This window comes from Lepisosteus oculatus, chromosome 27, assembly GCF_040954835.1.
Source record: "Lepisosteus oculatus isolate fLepOcu1 chromosome 27, fLepOcu1.hap2, whole genome shotgun sequence".
NCBI classification, from domain to species: domain Eukaryota; kingdom Metazoa; phylum Chordata; class Actinopteri; order Semionotiformes; family Lepisosteidae; genus Lepisosteus; species Lepisosteus oculatus.
In genome coordinates, this window is record NC_090722.1 from 9,001,184 (window position 1) to 9,027,224 (window position 26,041).

Below are 26,041 nucleotides of genomic sequence, written 5' to 3' on the forward strand. Positions count from 1 at the left end.
CCCTAGGTCTTAGAAAACTTGAAAAATGTTGCATCTTCAAAGCTACAAAACATGGAAAAACGACAAACGGTGCCGAACGACGTCTTCTGAAAACTGTAATATTTGCCAGTTCTATAAACTTAACATTCTCGTTATCCTTCCGATTGACTTTTCCCTCGTCGATGATGCTTTTGCCTTAGCTACTCGGGATATATCACAGGGCAGATCGCGGTTAAAGACCAAACAAGTGGGTTTAGGCGTTTCCAGTATCTTTTATTTTAAATCGCTATTTTTTTTTTGCAAAAGTTACAAACATGAAACAGTCTTAGTCGTACACTTTGTAAAAATTCTGATTGGAAGTAATTAGTAAACTGTACAAGGTGTCATTTACACTACAATGCAAAAAGTTAAAAACAGATTTAGAAGACGCTACATAGCTCCATCTTCAAAGCCATTATTGGAAGTCAGAGTGTAGGTGGCAAATAGCCACAAGAGGGCGCTCTTAACCCAACTGTAATAAATTAAACCAGCACACGTGAGTGAATAAGACTTGTGTTAAAAAAAATAGGGTTCACATAATAATCTCAAAAGATTATTTGGGCACTAGCAGTTCTGGATCAGGATATCTGAAAATATATTCGAGACAGTAAATCAGAAATTGAATGAAATCATATGTATTGACAATGTGAAAGGCAGTTTGTGGAGATGCAGACCTAGGGTCTAGTCGAAGTGTTTCTAGCACAAGACGGATATCCTGACTTAGCACGTTCTAAAACTAAGATTCATATTTAAATGTAGGTCTTTACCCCTTTTAAAAATAAACAATTTTGCACCGAATTCAATGAAAAAAGGTTACAGATTAATATACAAATGATGCTACACGATGTACATTGCAATAACATTCACAAACTGGTAGATTTACAGACACATAAGAAAATATTTAAGGTACTTAAGTCCTTTTTCTTTAAAATCCATGAGAATGTCATTACAAATCAAACTGAAAGTGGTTAATGAAGAACTTAGTCTGTTTAAAGTATACAATAACTTTAAACATGCAAGTTTTGTAGCTTAATCTGAGTAATACAGAGAATGGACAGAAGACCAATTCAGTTTATAAACAGTCATACAGTAATAGGACTTTCCTCACTAGATAACTTTATGCATTTGAAATATTCTAATCCTGTCATTCATAATTTCCATTACATTTTCTATGCAGAAACCTTAGCAGAGCTTGTTCAAAAGCATTAAAATCATATTAAAAATATCCTTTATACATTGATAGCAGACTCCAGCTTTCTAAGCAGAATGAAAGCCATTACTAACCAAACTCCAATATTTTAAGTACGTTGTTTACGCAAGAGATCTGACTGTGATCATTTAAATCTCCCTTCTTAAGTCATTTTAGCTTGCTGAAATATTTCAGAGGAAAGCATCTGTACAGAAAACACCTGATGAATCGAGGCATTTAAAAAATAGCAAGATTTTTTAAAAATAACAATCAATGACACTCAAATATAAAGGAGCTGCCCAAAGGAAAATGAGCTCTAATGTAGTGTGTAGATGTCATGTATTTACAACGAACGTATCAAGCACATTTCTGAGTTAAGGAGCAAGGGATATTTACATGCTAGTTTTAGAACACAGGAGTCCTCATCCTCTTTTGAAGAAAGTATGCAGAAGAGAAAGTAGCATAATTGCTGTTGTGAAACTATTACTGCTGTTGAATGTGCATGTTTTATTACAGAAGCTGCAGACATCAGAACACTACTTTAAATGTTTAAGAGTCTTCCAAACTATAAATCATTCCTCCGGATGCAACCAAATATTGTTCAAATGTGTGTTTTCCTTGATTAGCTGTCCTTAAAAAAAAAATAAATCACCAATTTGTTGTTAGTGAGCAACAAAATAAGATACAGGGACCAAAGCTGACTTTTGTAGAAAAGATGGACAGATTCTGTCACTGGCTTTAGCTACTAAAACTCAAATCAATAGTATTTTAAAAAGCACTAAGTCTGTGTAAATAAAAGAGAAGCAAAAATGAGAATGTAAACGGGAATATATTTACATGTATACGAGTAGTTTTGTATTCCAGATTAAAGGGATGCATAACTTTAGACTAGGTTGCATATTGGTGAAATAGCAGGGTTATCATGTTAGGAGCTGTATAAAACCACATCCCCCTCTCCCCCAGAAATGCCTATCAAGACTGAAAAAAATCTTTAAATCTTGTTCCCTAGGATAAAGGGAACATGTTTTGTAGATTGTTATTGGTTTTACACTTGAAAAATAACTTGGCCATCTGTGCTGAACACACCCATGAGCCACATATTTTAAATTGCTTGGTAAAACATTTCCAGTGAAACACTTCACCCTCTCTCCCATTAGAATTCACTGGCCAAAGCCAATGGTGTCAAGAGGTGCAGGGAAACAACAGTGGTACAGATAATTCCTTCTGCTGGAAAAACGGGAAACATTTTTGCAAGTGTCCTCTGTCGTATGTAAAATGCTTGATGTTTAGAAGACTCGAATTTTAAGGAGGTGTGCTGGTATGAGGCTGAGAGGGATTGGCTTCCTGTGCAACTGGGATGACGACAGATCTCGCTGGGAGCGTCACACCACCAAGCTTTCCCTGCTCACAGCTCCATCCTGAAACACAAAGACAAAGATGATCATTTAATCGGCGGGATCCGTCCTTCGTTAGGCTCGATCCTGGAGTCCGGAAGTGGAGCCGGAACTCAGTTAAGAGAAAGATCTCGGCTGGACAAAATGGTGGTGGCAGTGAAGTGCTGCCAATGGTAAACGTGCAAACTCCTTTTTTTGTTTCAATGGGTTTGCTTTTCACAAGTTGTGCGCTTTTTCAGGGTCACCCACGCTTTTTCATGGGAGATGGCAAAAATTTGGGGGCATAAACACACTTTACGATTTTTTTCCTGTAAATCATCTGCCTGCATTACCATTCAAAGCATTCCAGACAAATAAAAAAAAACAGCTTTTGAGGGTGACAAAACAACAGAGTTTGAGTAAATCAGACGGGCATTTTTCTAGACCTTTATATCTTTCAATAGAGTACTATAATTCAGCCAGGCATGCCTTCTGCCATGCTTCAGTTCAAATTCGAGATGCTTTCAATCCATCTGAATGAACACATCACACCACTTTAAATTCCCCCAAGAAAAAATAAAAGAACTCTGAAAAAAAGAATGTTTTGCTAGTTTACAAACCTGCAGATCGATTGATTGCCGCTCAGTTTTCTCAATGAAACAAGAAGCTACATGCAACCTTTTCAATAGGGCAATTCTAAAGACATTTGTTATCTTAAATTCACCCAAGTTTCAGTGTACCTTCCGCAGGTTACTTTTCTTAGAGGATTCGCTTTCGCTGTAGGGTGGCGGCAGAGGAGGGGGGAACCTATCCTCGTCATCGCTGTGCCGGCGGCGGTCGGGGCCTCTCCGCTCCCCACGGCCAGAACGAGACGAAGGGGCCTCGCTCCCGCTGTCCAGGCGATCGCGGCTCGCGGCCCGCTTCTGCTCGTTCATCCTCTTCCGCTGCAGCGCCTCCTGCAGGATGCTGTCGTCGTAGCCCCTCCCGCGGGGCGCCGGGCTCCGCCCTCGGTCCAGGTTCGCCAGGTCGTCGCGGCTACGGGTCCGCCTTTCGTTGTAACCCCCGTCGCCGCGGCGGCTGTCTGGGGAGTAGTCCCGCCTCCTGTGGTCGTCGCGGTCGTAGCCCCGCCCACTCCACTCGTCATCAGACCTGAGGGAAAAACAGCGGCTTAAAAGACAGAAACACCCCGCCGAACGTCGATACAACTTCCAGCCAGTGGGATAAAACGATCATACGGAAGGGGAGAATTCTACCACTTACCCGCGCCGGCCCCGCTCCCTGCCTCCTCTCTCTGCGTGGTCCTCGTCGTAGTAGCTGCGGCCCAGGTCATCCAGGTTGTCCAGGGAACGGGCGCGGCCCCGGCTGGGCAGACCGCCCCGGCTGCCGGCGTCGTCGCGGTAGCGGCCCTGCTGGGAGACGCTGCTGATGGTGCTCATGTTCTCGTCCCGGTCCATGATGGCCGCCATCGGCGGGTTGCGCGCTCGGTTCATCCCGTCGCGCAGGATGCCTCGGGGGTTGGAGTCCTCGTGCAGGGAGCTCACCTCGCTCATCCCCGCCACTGCAAGAGACGGTGGAGAAAAGAGAGCCCCTCAGTTCCGAGGTCAGCAGTAATAGCATGCAGCACGGTACTAATTGTCTCTTTGTCCGAGTACCCCGACGCTGCTCGGACATTTCATACCACTTTGGCATCAAAGGTCCATTTAAAATGTATTCTTGAGTGGACCATTAAATTGGATACTTTTAAAGATTAAATTCAAGAAATAGCTGCCAAAAATAATATAATAAAAAATATAAACAATAAAGTATTAAATATATATTAATATATACAATATCATAAAATGTAATTGAATGTAAGTATAAATGTATATCATGCCATAATATATAATATTTTTATATTGTCCCAGCCATTCACAACTTTTATCCAGGTGCATTCACCTAACCAGCTAAAGAAAGCATTACACAATATCATATAATTTCTCTTGTACCAGCAAAATATTACCAATTTATCCCCCCCGTAGTTTTCACTACAAGAGCAATCAGTCAGAAGGTGAAGCAACTTGGTTATTACCACAAATTTGCTTTAATTTCAGTACCAAGAAAATTTAGATAATTCTCCTTTTCAATTCAATTTATTTTTATAAAGCGCCTTTCAGAACAAGGTTGCCCCAAGGTGCTGTCTAAAGGACAAAAAAAACAAGACGCTTACATCTCTCATATTTCCCATTCGCGTTCCCAGGTCTTGTGGGGTCAAAGTTCGCCAGCTCCCTTTCCATGTAATAAAGGACCCGGGTGGAGTTGTCTGCCGGGTTTGCCTGAACTCGGTAACCACTGCGGACTACAAGGAAAGAGCTTTGATTTGACTGAATGAAGGAATGCGGCTTTTGATTTCCCAGCTAGAAATCAGCCTGACACCTTCTTTAAAGATGGTCTAGAAGACAAAGGCAACCTCTTGATTTAAAAAAAGCACAATGTTGTCAGTATTCTATACTTTATCCCATTACTACACATACAAGACACAGAATATTGAAATAATTGTCATGCTACATTAGTATGGTAAAATAATCATCTTGCATTACGAGCACTGCATAGTGAATAATTCAACACCTCTCAGATTGGGTCTCCCAGGTTCATTTACCAGATGTCCAGTAATTTTATCACACCGTCGACACTAACGGTTAGCCTGTATTACGATCAAAGGCTACAGGCCTGGGCACAGTGTACAAACGATCAGTTCTTCGGCTTGCCACTTACCAGAATTAGCACCACTTTCCTGGTCACGCAGGAGAGGAACCTGGGAGCCATGCCCAACTGGGGGAAAAAATTATTCATAACATTAACGTTAACTATAACAAAGCCCATTTAATGTCACTCTAGTAGGAAACAAAATTGAAGAAACAAGGAACTTTTGACTGCAACAGGCTCTGAAGGTTTGGAAACATTAGCATTTAAAACATTTGAATACAAAACATTACATTTAACAGGATATAACTGTCTATGAATTAAAAGAGGGCAAACACTTGAGGGAAAAGCTCTCCTGTTCCTTGGAACTTCATGGGTTGTGTCACTACATCACTTTCATATTATTCGTGTCACAGTGCTCATGTGGTCCATGAGCCCATTACTGCGACAGCCTTCAGTGAACTCTGGATTCTCCCTTAAATAAAGACCATTAGCTAGAGCTGAATCTGTCACTGTTTGAAAGAACTGTTGTGAGGCTCAAGGACGGGAGGTGTCTAAGTGTCCCCACAGTCAATCTTCAACCCCGTACAGGACTGATACCAAGTGCTGGTCCTAAGACGGCACCCATGTCTTCTGCTTCTGTTTCCAGCATGCACCCCGATGAATTTATTCAAATCGTTTGTTTTGCTTTACAAGTCCCACTGCTTCCACTGTGAATAGCCAGTTACCTAGGACTGGCCTGTTGCCTTACAGGATCAGGACTCAACAGCAGTGCCCACCAGGATCTGGGGCAAACAGACTTGACAATGGACTCCTCACCTGAGCTGGCAGCTTCGTAATCCGGCTGGTATCCGTTCTGGACCATGGGAACAGGCACCATGGGGATGGAGTGGCCAGGAGCCATCATTGTGCCCTGATGAGGCTGGGAGTACATGCTGGGAGCGTACAAGGTAGGGGCGTAGACACTGGGCACCCCAGATTTGACAGCCTTCCCCGCTTCGTACACTGCAGAGGTGAGGGGAGCACACAGGGAAATAAGATGAGGAGTGCAGTGAAAGAACTCCTCACCACTACTGTCACGCATGGGTAGAGAACTATAAGCAATGACAGAAAAGGACAAATCTGCACACTAAGAAGTATCAGGCTGCCACTTTGGAAAAATAAAAGGCAACAATAAGGGAAATATTTATTCTCTTCCACTGCAAATATAACCACAATTTCAAATGGTTCAAAAAGCAGGATATACACCCTAAACTTTATTATAATTTAACCATGATAATATATGGATAAAATATCCCTTTTGTCTACCGTACTGCAACTACCCCTTGCAAACAATTAGGTAGTATGTGTTTATAAATAACGTAGTTCAAGTAGGGAGCTGCATCAGCATGCGTATGCTGCAGAGGAACAAGTAACGTTTTATTTCTTGAAAAGAGAAGAAAGGAAACGCAATGTTTCAGCTGTGGACACCCAAAGAAGTGTCCACAGCCAAAACGCTGTGTTTCTTTTCTCCTGCATGGAATTTAGCCAGCAGCCATATCACCCTGCAACTCACAACTGGCAACTCACTGAAGCTAAGCAGGTCAGTACCTGGATGGGAGACTCCTGGGAAAAACTAAGGTTGCTGTTGGAAGAGGTGTTAGTGGGGCCAGCGGGGGGCGCTCACCCTGTGGTCCATGTGGGTCCTAATGCCCCAGTATAGTGATGGGGACACTATACTGTAAACAGGCGCCGTCCTTCGGATGAGACGTAAAACCGAGGTCCTGACTCTCTGTGGTCATTAAAAATCCCAGGGCGCTTCTCGAAAAGAGTAGGGGTGTAACCCCGGTGTCCTGGCCAAATTTCCAATTGGCCCTTACCAATCATGGCCTCCTAATAATCCCCCCTCTATGAATTGGCTACATTACTCTGCTCTCCTCCCCACCGATAGCTGATGTGTGGTGAGTGTTCTGGCGCAATATGGCTGCCGTCGCATCATCCAGGTGGGGCTGCACACTGGTGGAGGTGGAGGGGAGCCCCATTACCTGTAAAGCGCTTTGAGTGGAGTGTCCAGAAAAGCGCTATATAAGTGTAAGCAATTATTATTATTATTATTAATAATAAACCTTTACTTGTTCCTGTGTATAAAGGATTTGAGGATTTTCACTCACGTGCCCGGGGACAGCAGCAGCGCTCGGGACAGCAGGGGCATCTGACGTAGCAGCAGCAAGTGTGTGGGCAGCACTGGCACCAGCAGATGCAAATCAGCAGGAGAAGCAGCAGGAACCCCAGGACAACCAGCACAACCAGGAGCCAGTCTGGAGAAAGAGGGAGACCGGACAATGAATTAGCAATTTATTCCTTATTAGTCGCGGAAAACAAACCGCCGCACCCATCATCGATGGGCGGTCTTATCCCACTACATATCAAAACAGAAGGGTAACCAGTGGTCCTCTTCATTTGTTTTCTTCATAAAGTAGACTTAGTCACACCAAGTTGTATTACACTGCATTTGAATTCAGCTCCTGCTTTTCTTTACCTGAGTCATGCTGCCTTCTTTCTCAACGCAATTAATACTGCCAGATCAAAGGCTTGTATGAACTTGTAGGCCCAAAGCCCTCCATTTTGCACTTGAAATGGTGTTTACACAAATAAACTACGTCCCGTTAATGTAATGCCATGAATTGTACACTTTCAAGGCAAAGACATGAAAATCTGGCATTTTACAAATAACTTGGTAAAAGAGCATGTTTCTGTATTTATCTGTTTTTTTCTTTGCTTGGTTCATCTTGCTCTGAATGGTTACTGCTTCTGTCCATCTTTTTTCTAACGATCATATCCAATTTATGGAGGAGCCAGAACCTATCCTGGTCATCAACAGGCATGGGGCCAGGGCAAACACAGATACAGAGATGCAAACATTCACACCAGGGGCAATTTTCCCATAAGCCCAATTAATCTACAAATTGGTCTTTGGACTGTAGGGAGAAAATCCACGTGAACATGGAGAGAACATGCAAATTCCATGCCTTCAGCACTCTAGGACAGGAATTGAACCCAGGGCCCCAACACTGCTAATCACTGCTCCGCTGTGCCACCCCTGTTAATTACTTTGTCTCTTTAAATTTGTCAGCAGGACAGGAACCTATTGTAAATTAGCGCCGAAAACTCTGTTCAACTAGTAGACATTATTTGAAATGTTTGTGTAACATTTACAACCCCTCCCACTATGATTAAAGTACATTTTAAAAAAGTCCACTTATCTGCCTTTGTAAGTAAAAGCTGATTAAACAAACAGCCATGTCTATATGAAAGAAGAGATTTCTTCTCCATTCTGAATACTACTGACAAAAGCACCCATCTGTTAGGGGCTCCTTACATATTTTGCTTCCATTTGTTAATCAATCACATGACCAATTAAAAGTAATTCAATGTCTTTCGAAAATTAGCTTTGCAATGCTAAGGGGCTCCTTGAGAGGAAAATATTTTTACGTTAACCTATTACAAAAAAATAAGACAGAGGGCGTCTTGGATAGGGTGGTGAAATGTTTGAACATTTCACACTCCAAGACAAATAAGTACTCGGAAAAATCCGAATAGGTTTCCCTCAAAACCAATATACTTCCAACAATTCCAATTCGCAAAAATAGAATCAGCAAATTAATTTTCACTGTAAATCCTAAAGAATCTGTATTATTTCATTCTGTAATATAAAATTGTTGTGAAAAGTGGGGAACAAAAAGGGATTTTTCTCATTATAAGAAAATACAGTCCAAGAAAGACAAGAATCCATGCCAGTTTGCCTTTTTTTTTACATTTTTATATTCAGATTCTTGGTATAGGATCATAATGCACCATCTTGATACTGAATGAACAACTCCACTCAAACACAACCTAACAATACAGAGTGAGGGTTCCAGGGGAATAGTACCTTCCATGACCAATAAGTCAATGCCTGGCAACAGGTCAGTTGTGTTTGACATCCTCCCTAAGACAGAAAGAAAAAGCTACAGTTACTGAGAAGCTCCTGGTCTGACCTTCACCTTGTGACCTTTCTTAACACAGCTAAACTACAGCATTGGCAGGCTAAATGAGCCTACATCAACCATCTCAGTCTTGAAATTGCTAAGACTAAGAGGACAGATTTACATCATGGCTGATGTGATCATTATAATATTAGAAGGGTATGTCACTTAAAAAGATGCAGACAAATCATAACATTTGTCACAGTTTAATTTCGCACTTGGAATGATGACAGCTCAAGATGGTGGTCACTTTTCACAAGACATCTCCAAATTACCCCCCCGGCTTTGTTCAAGAACAAAAGTAAATTGAAATCATCTGGATTTTTAAGAAACGCAGTCCTAAAAATGTTTAGCACACATATACTGGCCGCCTTTCCAAAGCCGTTTTGTTGATGAGATTGCCACTGAAGCATCTCTGAGATCGGAACATTTTAGATCAAAGAGAAATAAATGTTTGAGGTTTTAAATATTTAGCAAAGTGTTCAGCTAGGAAAATAAATGACAGCATGTTGTAGGCTGAGAAAGAAAATACAGCACAGCCACAGGAAGTAAAAGCAAACAGCCAGGGCCCGATTGTATTCAACCACTTGTCCTTAAGGAAAAAACATTAGCGTTAGCAAAACACTCGCTCAACACGGTACAATGAAATTACAATTAAACCAGCTCATCGTCTCTATGGCAAGAAGATTCTAGGGAATCACTGAATTAGTTCACAATACAGGAAAATGAAGGGAAGAAATAAAAGGTAAAGGGCTAGATTCATTTCCACTTTTAACCATATAAGTCAAGGGAGGTTTTTCTAAAATTGTATAGAGCACCAGTAACACCCCATTTTAGAATACTGGAAGCCATTTTGTCTGCCACACAGCACCAAAGATAGAATAACTTTGGAATCGGCCTAAAGGACAGCAAGAATCATTTTAGATGTGAACATTTTAGAGAAAACTAAGGGTTGTGCACTTGTACTGATTTAAGTACAAGTGCAAGGTGGGGACAACATTTTCTTCAACACAGAAACAAACAAGAGGACGCAAGCAAAAAATAAGAGGAAGTGCTTTTCAAACCGAGAGCAGGAGTATTTTTACAGACAAAAAGACTGCTGGAACCAGGAAGAAGCTACCCAGCTATGATGTCAAAGCCAATACCATTGTTTGTCAAGGAATACCAAAATGGGATTCTTGGAACACGTAGCACAGAGCAATCAGACAAGAAAGATGAGCTGAACAGCCTCCACTCTTTTATAAGTCTTATATTCGAGAAACAAGTGGTATTTTTTGTAATTTCTTCGGCTGTCTCTGCAAAAGCTAGGTCATTTCCATACTCTAAATAAAGAAACTAAAAAACACATTTTTGCTCCTCTTATTTCAACAAAGAAATAGATTCTGAATGGTGCTCCTTCCTTAAGTAGTCAAGCACCAGTGGGCTTCAGAGTGCTGTCCAATCATAATTTTCTTGTCTTGACAATAATATTCTGGTATGTTCCCCCCCCCCCCCACTGGGAAGAATGATGTAGCCAGAAACAACAGTGGAGAAATCATGCCAAACAACTAACAGAAAACAAATGAAGCAGAGGAAATGCAAAGGCCAATCTAATGCAGAATAAAGACTCTAAAATGAAGTGCTTTCAAAATAATCTTTTTAACCATTAATTAACCAGACAGCCAAGGAATGTTTGCTCCTCACTCTGGTCACAAATTCAAACAGCTTGCCCATCCCAGAAGTCATTCAATGGCGTTTGACACCTAGTAGGATTCTTGTTTACACAATATTAACATACAATTTAACATCACAGTAGATTTTACACTTATCAAATTCCCATCCTGTCCTGTTCAAACTAGAACTACACTAACATTAAGTCCACTGACAAGCAAATTAGGAGGATATAAATCTAGTCACATGAAAACATCAAGTATTTGTCTTTCTTAGTTAAAAAACAAACAAAGCCGAATACAATATCCAGGGAAATGCTCCACAGGCATGTTTTTACAATGTAATCTCATTTGAGCAGCACAACAGGAGCTTTGTCTGATACAGTTACTGGCAGACTGGAGTCCAGAGAGCCAACAGACCTCTTAAGAGGAGGTGCTGCAGAGGTAACTAAGCACACACAGAAGGTAGGCCTCCTGCCTGAACAAGATCCCTCCACATACAATAGAACCCACAGGGGTCCCTTCAGCTGAAATAAAAGACAGGGATGTCCTATCTTAACAACCTTAGGACTGCCACTTTGCAAAGCCAAACCCTTTAAGCTTACATGCCATTACTATCTGTAGACGTCTGTCATCCAGATTAACTCCAAAACTCGCTGCACATTTGATTTAACCATTTAAGAAAAAACCTGATGAAAATACCTGCTTTTAATGCACGTCGAACGGTCAGCCCTCTCATTTGAAAACAGGTGCGTTAAGAACTTTTTCCCCAAGTCTCACTTGTCTTTTGAGTAAGGTGGTTGAGTAACTGCAGGGATGGCACAAGTCAACTGTCTCTCGCAGCAGGGTGAGAAAATCAATTCTCCCCCTTTGTCACAGTCTCCCGAGTAAACAAAACCTCAGGACACCAGACAAGCACCAGTTAGAGGGCTCAAAGATGTACATATAAATTGCTAACTGGGGGTTAGACAGGAAGCCTGTTGGAAACATACAGGATTTTCTTGCATGTGAGGAGCAGGATGTTTTTAGGAACTCCTTAGAAAATTCATTCCTTTTTATTCTTTTTCCCCCATATCCCAAATGGATCCATGCAGTAGATTTATTACAGATTTAAATCCTTTAACTTTTCTCATTTTCTTACCCAGGGCTTCACGAAAATGCTTAGATCAATAATCTATTAGCAGCCAAAGGAAAAAGGGGGGACAAACTGTATCCTGTCCTCCCACTTTGTACTCGGAGCGTTCAGGTAATTAAACCCCCACAGGAAGCAACAGGAGTTGAACCTGCTTAGCGTTTTGAATACAGAGGCTCTTAATGCTAAGAACCAATCAACAAAAAGGACAAAACTTACGCTGGACTACTGTGGCAAGTGAATCTAATAAGTTTTTTTTTGTAAAGTACAATTTATTAGAATCTAGAAAGCTTGCATAATAATGTGCATTTCATTTCATCCTTCAGTGCCTGTTTCTAATAAGGTATAAGAGGGAAAAACAGGGTAAAACGCTACTGGCTTAACCTTAGATTTTGCTATTTGTTTAACATACATAGATAAACAGTGAGAATGAAAGAAACCAGCTAGTGAATGTAAGGCTAACAAAAAAAAAGAGAAGTGTGTTGTTACTAATGTACAACACTACACACTGCAACTACAGACTGCTAAACACAACAAAAATGCAATATCTGTCTAGAAGTGACTGAACTGGTCTGACCTGTTTTGCCAACAGCCAGGCTAAATGACTCACATTTTGCCAGTGTAACAACAGTTACAGTTTGTCTTCCCTTTCATCCTTCTGATATTGTTTTACAAAATGACTATTAAAGGGTTTTCCCATTAGAAGGCCAACATAACTTCGTTACTCCTGTTATTCCAGATAAGATACCCATGGCATATTAAATATTATTGACAGCTTCCAAACCTCTGACGATATTTCTCAGGTTTTTTTTATTCGCTAAGCACACCATAACAGAAGACATTCGGATCTGCATGTTGTATATATTTTTTTGCTCTAATTTGCTTTTTTATTACCTTCGAAACTGACTGATTTAACTGGATTGATGATCCTGTTATTTTATTAATAAAAGCTGCGTGTGTTTGAGTTTTCTGTAATGGAGCTGGTAAGGTAAGCAGGTCAAACGCGATCAACATCATGTTCATACAAAAGCCTCTCACCAACTCACTGATTTGTCTTTCATCTGGTTACCATGTCAACCACTAGCTATTGTACACTCTCTCATTTTGGGGCTATACACTATATTATTTTGTGATAATTATTTATTTTGATAATACAGTAGCTTGTATTTGTACCATAAAATGCCTTTCTGGAGCTACAAAAACATCTCCTGTGCCATCCACCCATAATTTGAACCTGCAACCTTCCGGCTGTGACTCTTGAGCTCTCACTACTGCTCCATTCTATGTGAAAGCCTCATTTAGAAGTATGTCTCTCAGATAATTCTGATTTACAGCAGTCAACTTCCTGCTTTTACAGGTCATAACAACAATCCAGGATATTCCTGAATTATTACTTTAAGGCCTATGCATCTTAAACAAGTGCAAATGATATAACTTTCACAGAATCCCAAGGAAAACACACACACACACACACACACACACACACACAAACTCTTGCACACCAGGGCCAGTTTTCCCAGATGTAAGTTAACCTTACATGTGGGAGGAACCCTGCAGGGAGCGCCTTGCAAAGATCCACATGAACACGGGGGAGAAGAAGTAACACTAAAGACTCCAGTGCTCTATAGTGCTGTATCTTATTCAGTTTTCTGGAACTATAAGAGGACTATATGTACCAAGGTTCCAGATCTGCCCTGTGTAGGACAGGCTGTATAGTGTCAAGCCAAGTTGATTAGCATTTGGCAATCACAGAGTACAAAACAAAATCATTGATTCTCAATGTTTTATAGACATAAGGATTTGTCTTCTGCTTCAGATAAGCAACATAATGTGGTTTCACTAGACAAATCAAACAAGATCTGTTACTGTTAAATCTTCTACAGGGAACACACAATAAATAAAGTAAACTGGAGTGCCTAGAGAATACATAGGAACAGCAAGCCAGCTTCACACAGAAGGCACTCCAGCAGATTATGCTATCCTGGACCCAGGAGCTGTGAGGCAGCATTCCTAACCACCATGTAAGTGTGATTCCCAGCTTCTAATTCAGTTCCACAGAAATGCTCAGATTATGTGCATCAGAGACAGGCTGAATATCAAAGTGGCACACTCACCCAGCACAATCAGTTCAGTGTAGTCCTCATTGTTTCCCGTCAGATCCTGAGGAGATACCACCGAGCAGACATAGACTCCGCTGTCTCCCCATGCAGTCTGCCCAAAGCTCAAATCCGCATCTGGGAAAGGGAAGAGAAAAGTCAGAGACAAAGTATCCTCTAAGCTGTGCACGTGTGCGTGCGCAGACAGGTTATGAAATCATTGCACCTATGAAATTGAACTGCGCACTTTAATTCCCAAAAAATATGATGATAAAACAAATACGGTCATCAATTGAAAAATGTTAAATTGACCACATGAGAGGTTTTAATAATGAAGTCATGTCCATGTGGCACAGAGTAAAAACGGACTGTCCCTTGAGTACAGAGTAGGGTCAAACTTGGCACGTGGGATAAGAAGGCCTCATGGATTTTATTTTAAATTTTAATCACAGGAAACTAGTGGGTGAATATTTTGCTTTGAATCTTGGTATACAGTAAAAGGTTCAAAATTTCCTAATGCTGCATCTTACAGACTGCCAACTGGTTTAATTCTTTCCGAGATCTGAATGGGATGTTCAAACCCTTGGACTGACCTGTTTCCTTGAAAAGACCAGTTTTTATATATGTGGGTTTTGTTTTTTTAACAAGTAATGGTGGTGATACAAAATGTAGTATTAACTAAATGGTTAGCCATGTCATAAGTTTTCAAATTACTCCTGCTTCATACAGTCAGCTTTAAAGACCAAAGTCTGCATTTTATGGCCTAAACCAAATTAACAATGCATCCAAATACCATGTAATATCAAACTGTGCCAATGCATATTTAATTGATTATTAAACCTCTTACGTTCCTCAGATGGTTATTGAAGAGCAATAGGTAATTTACACAAATTGAGAACTTACTAGGAATAGTGTTTTCCTCCCTAATATCTGATAACACAAATAAATTAGGTTATTTTTAACATGTGAATAAAAGAAATTAGTTTGAACACAAGTAGGAAAAAAAATAACTGGCCTTCATTTCTCACTATTGAGTTTTTGAAGATTAAAATAATATTTGAGATTACAACATGATTTATTTTTGTATGAAACAGGGCTTAAAGTTGAAAAGTCAGCAGCTCCTAAAGAGCAAAAACCGAGCGTCACAATAATCTCATTTAGATTCTGCTCAGGACCATCCTTCACCTGATGAAAACGACATAAAAACGCTGCCACACCATATACTGAACAGACCACAGGAAGACTCAGTCAGATACTACTGATTGGCCTCAACCAGCTTGTTTCAGTTTCTTCCATCTGGCAGGCAATACAACGTGACAGATAAGTTGTGAATTTGTATGCTTTTGTGCAATAGGTGAGTAAATTTCCTGTGTACACAGTATGATGTGGAAAATCGAAAAATTCCTACATTTCACAAACCGAGAGTTCAGGCATAATTAAACTTCATTTGAAGCACATAATATTAAACATCAGTATGAGGAAATGCATGATGAATGCCTGCATCAGGCCATGTGTGATACAAATGGTCAAGGGACCGGATATACAATATTGTGTCTATACTTGAAGTTGAGCCACATAGCCAACCTATGTCAAATGACAAAGCCGCTCACTCTAAAATGACTGGGGTCTGTAACAACCTCAAGAGCAACACACTTACTATTCATGATGGTGACCTTGCGGGCTTGGTACATCTCCCCCAGTGTGACAGAAGGTCCTTGTTTTGAAGCCACGATACGGACAGTACGAGAGCTGTCAGAGCACTCGATATTGGGGTTGTAGTTAGGATTAGCCTGGGCCAGCTGGTTAGTGGCACTGTTGGGGTTCAGCGCTGCTTGGATGGGGTCCTGGCAGAAGGATTTGTACCTCCATGTCACCACAGGAGGCTGGCTGGAGGAGGTCTGATAGTTGCATGTTAGCGTGACAGGCTGGAACAGAATGACCACGTATCTCTTGGTGGGACAGGTCACCGATATTCCCACTGATGACCCTGTGGGTGAAAACAAACAAACACCTACCTTTAGAATATTATGAGGGAATTTTGAGAGGTTGCAAATGGAAATTAAGATTTTCAGGACTGAGAAAAGAAACACTGCAAAAACGATGGCAGAATACACTGCGCAATCATGTTTGTAACCTTCCTAGCAACAGGAGAGTGACATCCACGATCAAGGAGATACTAGAAACAAAATGATAGGTTACACCCAAGAGGGCATTTGGTTATGTGTTTGAAAATCCATCCATTTTCTAACCACATCTGCCAATTCAAGGTCATGGTGGAGCAAAAGTCTTCTGCAGCAATCAAACAGGTGCAAGGTAGGGTCCACACTGGATGAGAAACCAGTCCACCCCAGGGCAGAGAGACAAACGCAGACAGGCACACACTCACACCCGGACCAATTTTCCCAGAACCCAATTAACCTAGCGTTACGTTTTTGGACTGCGGGAGGAAACCAGAGCAAAAGCCTGCAGGAAACACACAAACACAGGGAGAACATACAAAGCCCACGCAGACAACAACCCCACATGTGAAATTAAACCCAGGCCCCCCAGAGCTGCAAGGCAGCAATGCCCACCACTACGCCAACCCTGTGCATTTCCTTTTTTGAGGGTCCAGATTCTCTTGTGCTTGAAGAAAGTTTATTCATCACTACCAAAAGCTGTTTGCACTGGTTTCAGGTCTAGAAACTGCACCATTCTAATAGTTTTAGAATGTTGCATTAGTCTCAAAAAGAGAATCTGTTGTTACCTTTGCCCCGGCTTTCTTGTCCAGAGCCACAACACAGAGGCAGAGACCACTGCCTTACCAATTCATGATCATGAACTCTCAGGGTTAGTATGCCAGTATCCTTCGCCAAAAAACAAATCCTGATTTCCAGTGCTTTTTGAAGTTATCTTCTGAGTGGCACTACTAAATTTGGTTTTGGAGTTGAAGAAAACCTCCACAAATACCTCAATGCTAAGAATGTTAAAGCACATTTATAGAGTAAAAAAAAAAACATCTTCCCAAGTAGGACACACATCCCATGAATGAAAAACAAAATGATATTTTTCAAAGAATGCCTTTGCTTCCTTCCAGTACAAAACTTCCAGCAGTGCCTCAACATTGCACTATGATAGCTGTGTTGTGATGTGGGGCAATACAGATTTTCCTTAAAGCTTTCATGTTTAGGATGATTTGCAATAATACACAGTAGGCTTAGGCACTGAAATGTGGCTCTTCTATAAACATGGCTAGCTGCATTCCACAGTAAAGTGAAAGGAGCACTCTTATCAAAACCTGCACTCCCTGATCAAACAGCAGAATGAAATGACCTTTAGGACACAGAATGACTGCCCAGCGTTTGATGTGTCCTGGCAGACAAATACAAACCAGACAATATGAAGAGAGATAGCACCGACTGGCAGTAACTAACTTAAGTCTGATTCAGCTTTTCTGTGTAGATTATTGCCTACAGTGTTGTATTTACTTTGTTTCTGAGCCCTCAAAAACAACCCCGATTACACAACACAAAATTATTTTGCAGTTGAGTCACCGGTCTGGTCATCAGGACCAGCAACATACAGTCCAAAACAACAACAACAACAACAACACTAGTTCTAAATTTATGCAATTTATAGCATCATATTTCTCACTCTGGGGAAGAAATGACATTTGAATCCCCACAGTGAGAAGTGTGTTATTCTGCTGAAATCGACAGTATATTTAAGCTAAAGAAGTTGTAAGTGACAGTATAGTAATTCTAGCCCCTCCAATGCACTCAAGAGTATACCCAGGTCATCTTTAGAGCACTCCCTTAAAATAGAAAGAGTTAATGATAAGTTTTGCTAAGCGGTCATTACAGGGACTGACGGGCATACACGTTTAAAGGGAGAGGACCTAAGTTATGAGAAAAATGAGATAACATGATCGGAGATGCCCGGGCTTGTGAGGTATGAGACTCCCAACACCTCTACCCACACACAAAATACCCTTAAACACAGTCAAGTCTGTTTCTGCCTCACAGCAGGTTACATGACGGAACATGCAATCTGACTTGGAGGACGTCACACTGATTTCGAAAGGGCACCTCAGGATTTCTGATTAGCCGTTACTAAATGACGCTCTTCATTCCTATTGATAGACTTGAGGGTTCCTGACAAAACGCTGCTGGGAAGTACAGCACCTTCAAGATTAAAAGTCAATTTGCCCTCGTCTTCTTTCCTATAATTGCTTTTGCTATTGTCTTACTGTACACATTAGTATAATGCTAGACAGTTACTATAGAATATTTTTGATCCATCACACTACAATCTACAACTTGTGCCCCACTGTTTTCACTGTTAATTTTCATCGCAAGACACTTTGAATAATGTAGAATTGATTACTTTAGAAATGACATAAAAAGGAATTAATTTAATAGCACATCTTAGAGTGGCAATCTGAACAGCAACATTATTGCCAGAATCGTGTTTATACTTAAATACTGTGAATGATTAAACAAGTAGGTCTCCATTAATCCATTTGCAGACCACTTGTGCTTGAGATTTACAATTAACTTCTCTAATACATACAGTCCCTTTTTATACTAGTATATAAAAAGTATATACTGCAGTCACTGCACACTATTGCAAGTATTTGTTTATGGGAGAAGGATCTTTCCAAGTGTATATATACTGTATATGCTCTGCAATGCACTGAAATCCTGTCAATATGAACTCTATGTACATCTGCACCTGTTGCTTGCCAGGATAGGCTCTAGATCTCCTGTAACCCAAATTGGATGTAGCAGTTAGAAAATGGATGGATATTTGTACTGTATTTCACACCTAACTATCCGGAACAGCAGTGACACAGCAGAAACAAAGACAGACTTTGAAAATACCCAATGCAAGTGAATGCCATATCCCACCAAACTGCCAAACTCTGAAGAACAAATTAATTCACAATGAGCAGCAACAGACTTGATTCCCCCTGTTTAAAATAAGCCACGTCTTTCATTTGTATAAGTACAGTTCATCCCAAAGAATCCGAAAGCAAATGAGAAAACACAACACGTCAAAAGAGCACAGCTGGTGTTATCCAAGTTCACGTTTATTCACGTGTAAACTTGTCCAGGACAACATCGAAATTCTGTTTTCTTGTATGGGCTTATATGCATTAAAACAGATTTCAACAGCTTAAAATTCACTTAAATCACACTCAACCACTCCATGCGCGGTTTTAGGCAGGTCGTAACATGTGGAAAATGGCAAGACTGTTAAATGAACTCCCAAACAATTATGCAATAAACACTTTAGTATACTATCAACCAATATGTATAAACTTGACGAAATAAATTAACCGCATTCTATAGGTGTTACGGAAGCGCATTGCTGCCACCAAGGGAGAAAAAAAATCGCCCCCTTATCTCGTAATTCCGTTATACTTTTTTACAGTTATACATGCAATCAGTTCCACTGCTTAAAACTCGCACGGAGCGATATAGGTATTATATACAATAGTGCTATCGCGTGATCACAAAGTACGCGAGAATTACCATCTCATAATTACGAGATACGGGCAAAGAATGTTTTCCCCCTTGGTGTGCTTCCGTAAACGCAGAACTAGTTTTTTAGTTCGCATGATACACAGCGCTACATGTGATTAAGCAATCCTAAAAGTATTACTTTTAGACATTAAAATTCGAAACTGCCTTTTGTCTAACCACGCACTGTATTCCCTTAGTAATAATCCAAGCCATTTTACAGGCACCCAGCAGCCTAGAAAGTCTTTGGTTACACAGTAGTTCCTTTCACTGGCAGGCACACCTGTGCGAATATTCTAATGATCACCTCCAGGCTACAGATCGTGAACAAAACCGAGTGGGGGAGGAGATAAGAGAGCTCTTTCCCCAATCAATGGCACCCAGTCGCAAACGGAAATTGAGTACAGGACCTCCTCAGTAATGTTAACAGAGGAGGATGAAGCGCGACGTCGCCAAATGGGGTTTCTCCACGGCGAGGGAGCGCCGGAAAGGAGTTTGGACCCTGTAAAGGGACTAATGAACGTAAGCAAGTGGTAGGGCTGGGAGGCACTCTTTTATTGTGCAAATCCGGCCCGATCATTCACTTGCATGGATTGATAATGGACCATCACCCCCCATTCGGAAAGTTTTTATTGCGCGTTAGGTTCATACCTGGCTAGAATGTGAGAATGTTTCTATTGTGAGATGTTGCTTTTGGAAATAAAGTATATTTCGATAGGGGGGAAAAACCGCGTAAACTGAGATATCAGTATGTAGCGATTTACATAAAATATTGCAATTTGACCATCTTTAATATGAGCACAAATCGCAATCAAGCGATTTCCTCCAATAGCTGACTTCTGAACTTTGTCTTATGTTTATTTTCAGTTAATCTATCGAATTAGTGAAATAGTACCCTACAGTCAAATACTGCAGTAGAAGATGATAGATCTGAACACCCCTCCCTCATGTTGCACAGTGGTGAAAACTGTACACAAGGTGTTTTTGCGGTGAACGAAAACCGCACAAAGAGCTTCAACGACAAATTCGTATCCCCCCAGTTTACCGGGTGAAAATGGAGAAGCAAGAATTCTTCGATTTCTAATTAACAGAACCGCTTCGAGACAAAACCATTGTTTTTGTTGTTGTTTCAGCGAAACTAAGTGTGGGATTCCGAAAGTAAAGGCCAGGAGCCCAGCTACCTGCCCTTTAGCAACGTGAAAGGAAAGTGCAGATATACTTTCTGCATTGTTTACTAAATACCTGAAGCATTTCTGCTCCAAATCCGTTTAATTAAGTTGCTCTACAAGTTTAGAAACTTAAAAAAATAATACCAAAACACTGAATATATAGCAGTTTGTGTTCACAACTAACAATTCTGGATGACAATAACGTCAGAAATACAGATCACACTTATTCTACAATTTGTAGTCGTACGAAAGTTTATTCTAACGAAGAAAAATGACACCAGATGGCATAGTTTACGTGCTGGAATTTTTTACTACTTTGCAACAATGTATCTGACACGTGCTGAAAGTTTATATTGTATCCTAGCCTCAGCAAAACTTTTTTTTTTAAAGATAAGCGACAGAAATTCATCAGATAAATAATAAAACCAGTTTAAATAAACTCCTAGAGATCAGAGGAACTATAGACTCGAAAACAAATTCCCAGACTACATAAATCAACTGATAAAATGGATTTGGAATACATTCCCAGAACAAATGTTGCAATTTAGCTATACTCTCAACAACAACAAAATACCCACGATCTGCTTTACCTACAGATATATCAGCTTCGTGAGGACTTCCAAAACAAAAGCTGGATTGAAAAAGCAAAAACAATAGGCCTTTCACTGTTTTATAAAGGAAATTTTGTAATCACTTGCCCTGATCACGAAATAAAAAGGAAACGTAAAAGCAAAACATTACGTATTTACAATCAAGAGTATTTTTTAATACTTTTACAGATAGAAAAAGAACCTGTTTACCGACCCTTGGCATGGTTGTATTTAGTGGAAGGTATTTTTCTTACCTACGGAGAGGGCCATCAGGAGAAGAACCCTCAAAATCATTCCTATAATTTCGCTTATCTGCAGAGAATAACGTTACTGCTAAAGACTCAAAACTGTTTGACTGTACAAAAGAGTTCTACTTTTTGTTCATCGGCGTATTTCCTCCATGACTGCAGTTTCGACGAAAGCCAGGTGTGAGTCAAGAGGCAAACAAGTGATACTGGAAGAATAACTGAAACTCGGCGCCAGAGTAGAGGGGGGGAGACATCAGGAAAGTTACTCCCAAAACTTTCAGCTCCAATACGCGGATCAGACGCATTTAAAAGAGAGTTGTTAACCATGTTCACCCGAGTGTATTTCTCATTATTAGCCTCTAACTTGTGATATATATTTTATAATTGCTCAATAACTAGTACGCCCTGCCCCCCCTACTCCAATAAGCTGATCCACAGGTAAATTTTTAAACAACCTGGGCGGTGCTTCCGGTGAATGAGCAAGGCAGAGTGAGTCTGTATGTCACTGCTTAAATCTGACTAAAAGAAAACAATCAAAAAGACTTGTTTTTAAGTGAGAAATAACTTGCACAAAACAGGCCTCCTATTGGAAAAGAAGTCATTGCAATAATGAAGTTTGAACTTTTGATTGTTGTCTTATATTTGTGTGCTTAAAGATCCACGTTCTGGTGTTTCATTCGTTTAGGACGTCCTCCAAGAGCATACTGATAAAAAATCAGGAAACTTCTTATCGAATTTTATAACTTTAATAATAATACTATTTGCTTACAAATAGGATGTCGAACTCCTGGGAAAAACTAAGGTTGCTGCTGGAAGAGGTGTAAGTAGGACCAGTAGGGGGCGCTCACCCTGCGGTCCATTAAAAATCCCAGGGCGTTTCTCGAAAAGAGTAGGGGTGTAACCCCGGCGTCCTGGCCAAATTTCCCATTGGCCTTTACCAATCATGGCCTCCTAATAATCCCCATCTCTGAACTGGCTTCACTCTCCTCCCCACTGATATCTGATGTGTGGTGAGCGTTCTGGTGCACTATGGCTGCCGTTGCATCATCCAGGTGGGGCTGCACACTGGTGCTGGTGGAGGGGAGTCCCCATTACCTGAAGCACTTTGAGTGGAGTGTCCAGAAACGTGCTATATAAGTGTAAGCAACAACAGCAATTGTTGTTGTTGTTGTTGTTGTTGTTGTTGTTGTTAAGCACCATTACGAGATAGCAGCCCAAGAGCACAGGAACACAGGTGATCACATGAAGAAGTAACCACGTACTTCACCGGCTGGATAGTCGCATAGAAGAACTAAAACATCTGGGAACCAGATGTTTCTGGGCTAGAAAAAAAACCTGTCTTCTCTCAGATCCGTTTTTCAACGAATCTCTTCTAGGGATTGCATCAAGTAGCACTGTGGCCGACATTGATGTCTTTCTTATAATATGTAATCAAGCTTCAAGAATATAATTAAGGACTGGCATCCCATCGGGGGTGTATCCTGCCGGGATAGGCTCTGGCTCCCCCAGGACCCTGGATTAGATAAAGTGCTTGGAAAATGGATGGAATTTAATTAAGTCGTTATTTGTCTCCTGGAATGCCTGGTGGAAGAGAGAAATTTCTGCTGAGTTGCTTAACTGTTGGTAGCGCAAAATATAATAAGATTCTTTTAAAACAGATGTTGAAAACTAAATTCAACAATAAAAATAGTTTTCTAACATTGCTGTCTCTCAGCAGTGGGGCTCTGGGGTTCAGTTGCTGACCAGGGTGTCATCTTGCGTGGGTGTTCTCAGAGTGTTCTGGTTATCTCACACAGTCTAAAACCATACTGGTAGGTTAATTGGTCTTTGGAAAAAAAAAGTGGCCACTGTGTGAGTGTGTTTGTATCTGTGTCTGTGTGTGTCCTGCTCAGTGTTTGTGTCTGTGGCTTGTCTCTGGGATAGTCTCTGGCTTCCCCATGCCACTTCATTGAATTGAGCTGTTACACATGGAGGGATGCATGTCTGAATAGTCAATAAAATGTATATAGTATAATACAAACATTTTCCCAGACACCGGCATATTAATTTTGTGTTTATGACAATAGCACAATGTACACAAATTTTACAGTAAAGAGAATCCTGAAAATGACAGAAAGTAGACATATAGGTAACTGCTAAATGACGTGATACGGTGGTGCCACCTAGAGGCTACTGTGCAAAATTGGATCTGGTCACACACAGTAAGTTAAACAATTGAGGAAGAGATAAGGAGCATTTAGCATTTGGAGATTGAAGCCTGACTTAAAAAGTGTTTGAGCCCATCTTATATCTATGAATGGACCATTTTTCTCTGGATTATATATTTCCTTCCATTGGAGGAAATCCAGAGTTAGTGTTTCAATGGTACTTATCACAGTAAATTGATTTGAATGCAAGGTTAACAAACTGCGTTTTCTGTGGGAACCATATCAATCACAGGATAATTGATAATTGTCAATATATCTGTTATTCCCATATGTATCAACCACTGGGGATACTCCAAATGAGTTTAGAAATCATAGGTCTTCATTTGTTGGGGTTCTTTGAACAAATAACAACAGCATTCATTACATAGACCACAAATAGCAAATTATTTTTTTAGATCCAGTCCAACATAACCAAGCAGTGAGGAATCTGAAAGTGGTGACTGATCCCCCAATTGTCTGGAAGAGGGTGAAGATGCTGTGTCACAGGCTTCCTCTGAAAGGTCACGTTTAACATTTAATAACACTGCAGTAGTAGCGGTGTTGTGACTCTGGCTTCAAGCACAGCCTAAGAAGATTTGCCCACAGCTCAGTTCTTGTAGTTTGTAGTTTGAATTGGAGTAACTAAGACAACTTTCTAGAAATTGCTGGATGAGATTCTTCAATGAGCTACTAACTACTGTGGCGTTATGCGGGGGCGTGTCCAGTGTGGAGGCGGAGCCCTGTAGAAATGGCAAGGCCTCACCTTTGAAGTCCCAGCTGTCCCGGCTTCTAGATGATGAGCCACAGCTGGGCGGGTCCTATAAAGGCACACTGGACAGCCCCTGAAGGGCCAAGCAGGGACAACCCCGGAAGGGGAGTTTAATACTGACAGTCCTGGAGGGGGGATTGCACCTGCTTAAGGTTTTCTTTTTTCTTTTCTTTAATTCTTTTTGCTTTTTGCCTGTCCCATCACACACTCTCCACTGGGGCAGGCACACGTGCATTTTTGTTATGCACTCAGTTCTTTTTTTGTTTTTAACTTACACACCCTGCTCTCCAGATGGGACCCCTCTCAATAGGGTGTCCAGTCTGGAGTTAACGCAGCACAGTGGCACTGTTTCTTTTTGCCTTTTTGTTTGTTTACCACTCGTTTTGTTATTTCTGGTCCCTGCTAACCTCACATCGGTGCTTCTGTCCACTCTCCCGGGGTGAAGACTTTTTACCTGTTCTCGCCACGGTTCCTCCCATTTCACACTGTCACACTACCAAGAGAGCTGAATTGTCTCTTTCTTATATCCTTTCTTGTTGTTGTTTTTTTTTAGTTTTAAAAAATCAAGTAAATGGTACTATAAAAAGTACTGACGTTTATAAGAATAACATCGAAACTGTAGAGTGTCACTATAGCAAGTCAGGAGGCATTCACCTTGCTTCATTCTGGACTTTTCAGAATTTTTTTTTTACCGTTTTTCAATCTTTCTCATAATCCGTGCGATTATTGAGAATTTGTGAAAGAGGAATGCTTTCCTCTTAAAATGGAGGAGCTTTGCCTTAAACATAAAGGTAGAGAAAGAAAACTAGGGCTTTGGCAATTCAAATATGTAACAAAACCACACAGTTCTTATTGAAACCTTTCAGACTTTATTTATTGGTGTCATGTTTGTAATGTAACACCTGAAGATGAGTGACATTCACCCCCCTCCTCCCTGACTTCCACTGAGGGCAGACATTTCACTAATTCTACATCAGCACCTCAGTCAGGCCTTCTATGAAATATGTTCTCATATTAAGAGGTATTTGATCCACCAAGGTCCCATTTTCACACCTGAAGCTCAATGGGATGGGGAACAGGATTTGTAATACGCAGGGATTGTCCATTATCGTAGCAAACAGACCAATCTGAAACAAAATAAAACAGAAATTGTTCTTTTACAGATTGAAGTCATCTGGGATTTTCTATGTGTTATGTCCTTGCATCTGAAAAATCACTAAATGGGAACCAGTTGGTTAAATAGAGCCATGACCCAGTTGACTACATGGCTGGTCCTGTGCTGTAAAATAGTAACCAATAAGCATGAGCAAATACCATTCTTAAACGGCTGGTTAATTCCAGTTTTCCCGTTTATAATTACTACCATAACTTCCCTAATACCTTCACAACTATTAGAATTATAATGCTGCTAATCACTTCGTTGTCAATCACTGTT

The 26,041-nt window shown here is 40.7% G+C and overlaps 1 protein-coding gene across 2 annotated transcripts; it reads right to left on the reverse strand.

Moving 5' to 3' along the window:
• Window positions 1–231: 231 nt before the first annotated feature.
• On the reverse strand, window positions 232–21,858 carry lsr (lipolysis stimulated lipoprotein receptor). Of its 2 annotated transcripts, XM_069184882.1 has the most exons (11): window positions 21,658–21,858; window positions 15,798–16,127; window positions 14,159–14,278; window positions 9,170–9,226; window positions 7,410–7,556; window positions 6,079–6,264; window positions 5,332–5,388; window positions 4,787–4,915; window positions 3,841–4,138; window positions 3,321–3,729; window positions 232–2,625 (listed from the first exon to the last, which is right to left on the reverse strand). In XM_069184882.1, the coding sequence occupies exons 1-11, from the start codon at window positions 21,695–21,697 to the stop codon at window positions 2,590–2,592; spliced, it is 1,809 nt and encodes a 602-aa protein (XP_069040983.1). In that variant the 5' UTR covers window positions 21,698–21,858; the 3' UTR covers window positions 232–2,589. The 2 variants fall into 2 exon arrangements, with proteins under 2 accessions (XP_069040983.1, XP_069040985.1); XM_069184884.1 differs by lacking the exon at window positions 9,170–9,226 and having other exon boundaries at window positions 21,658–21,857.
• Between the last annotated feature and the right edge of the window lie 4,183 nt (window positions 21,859–26,041).

Coding starts and splice junctions, on each gene's coding strand:
- lsr (XM_069184882.1), bottom strand. CDS start 21,697: ATGATTTTGAGGGTTCTTCTCCTGATGGCCCTCTCCGTAG. Junction 16,128..21,657: donor CCTGATGGCCCTCTCCGTAG/GTAAGAAAAATA, acceptor TTTCACCCACAG/GGTCATCAGTGGGAATATCG. Junction 6,265..7,409: donor CTGCTGCTGTCCCCGGGCAC/GTGAGTGAAAAT, acceptor TCACCTCTGCAG/TGTACGAAGCGGGGAAGGCT.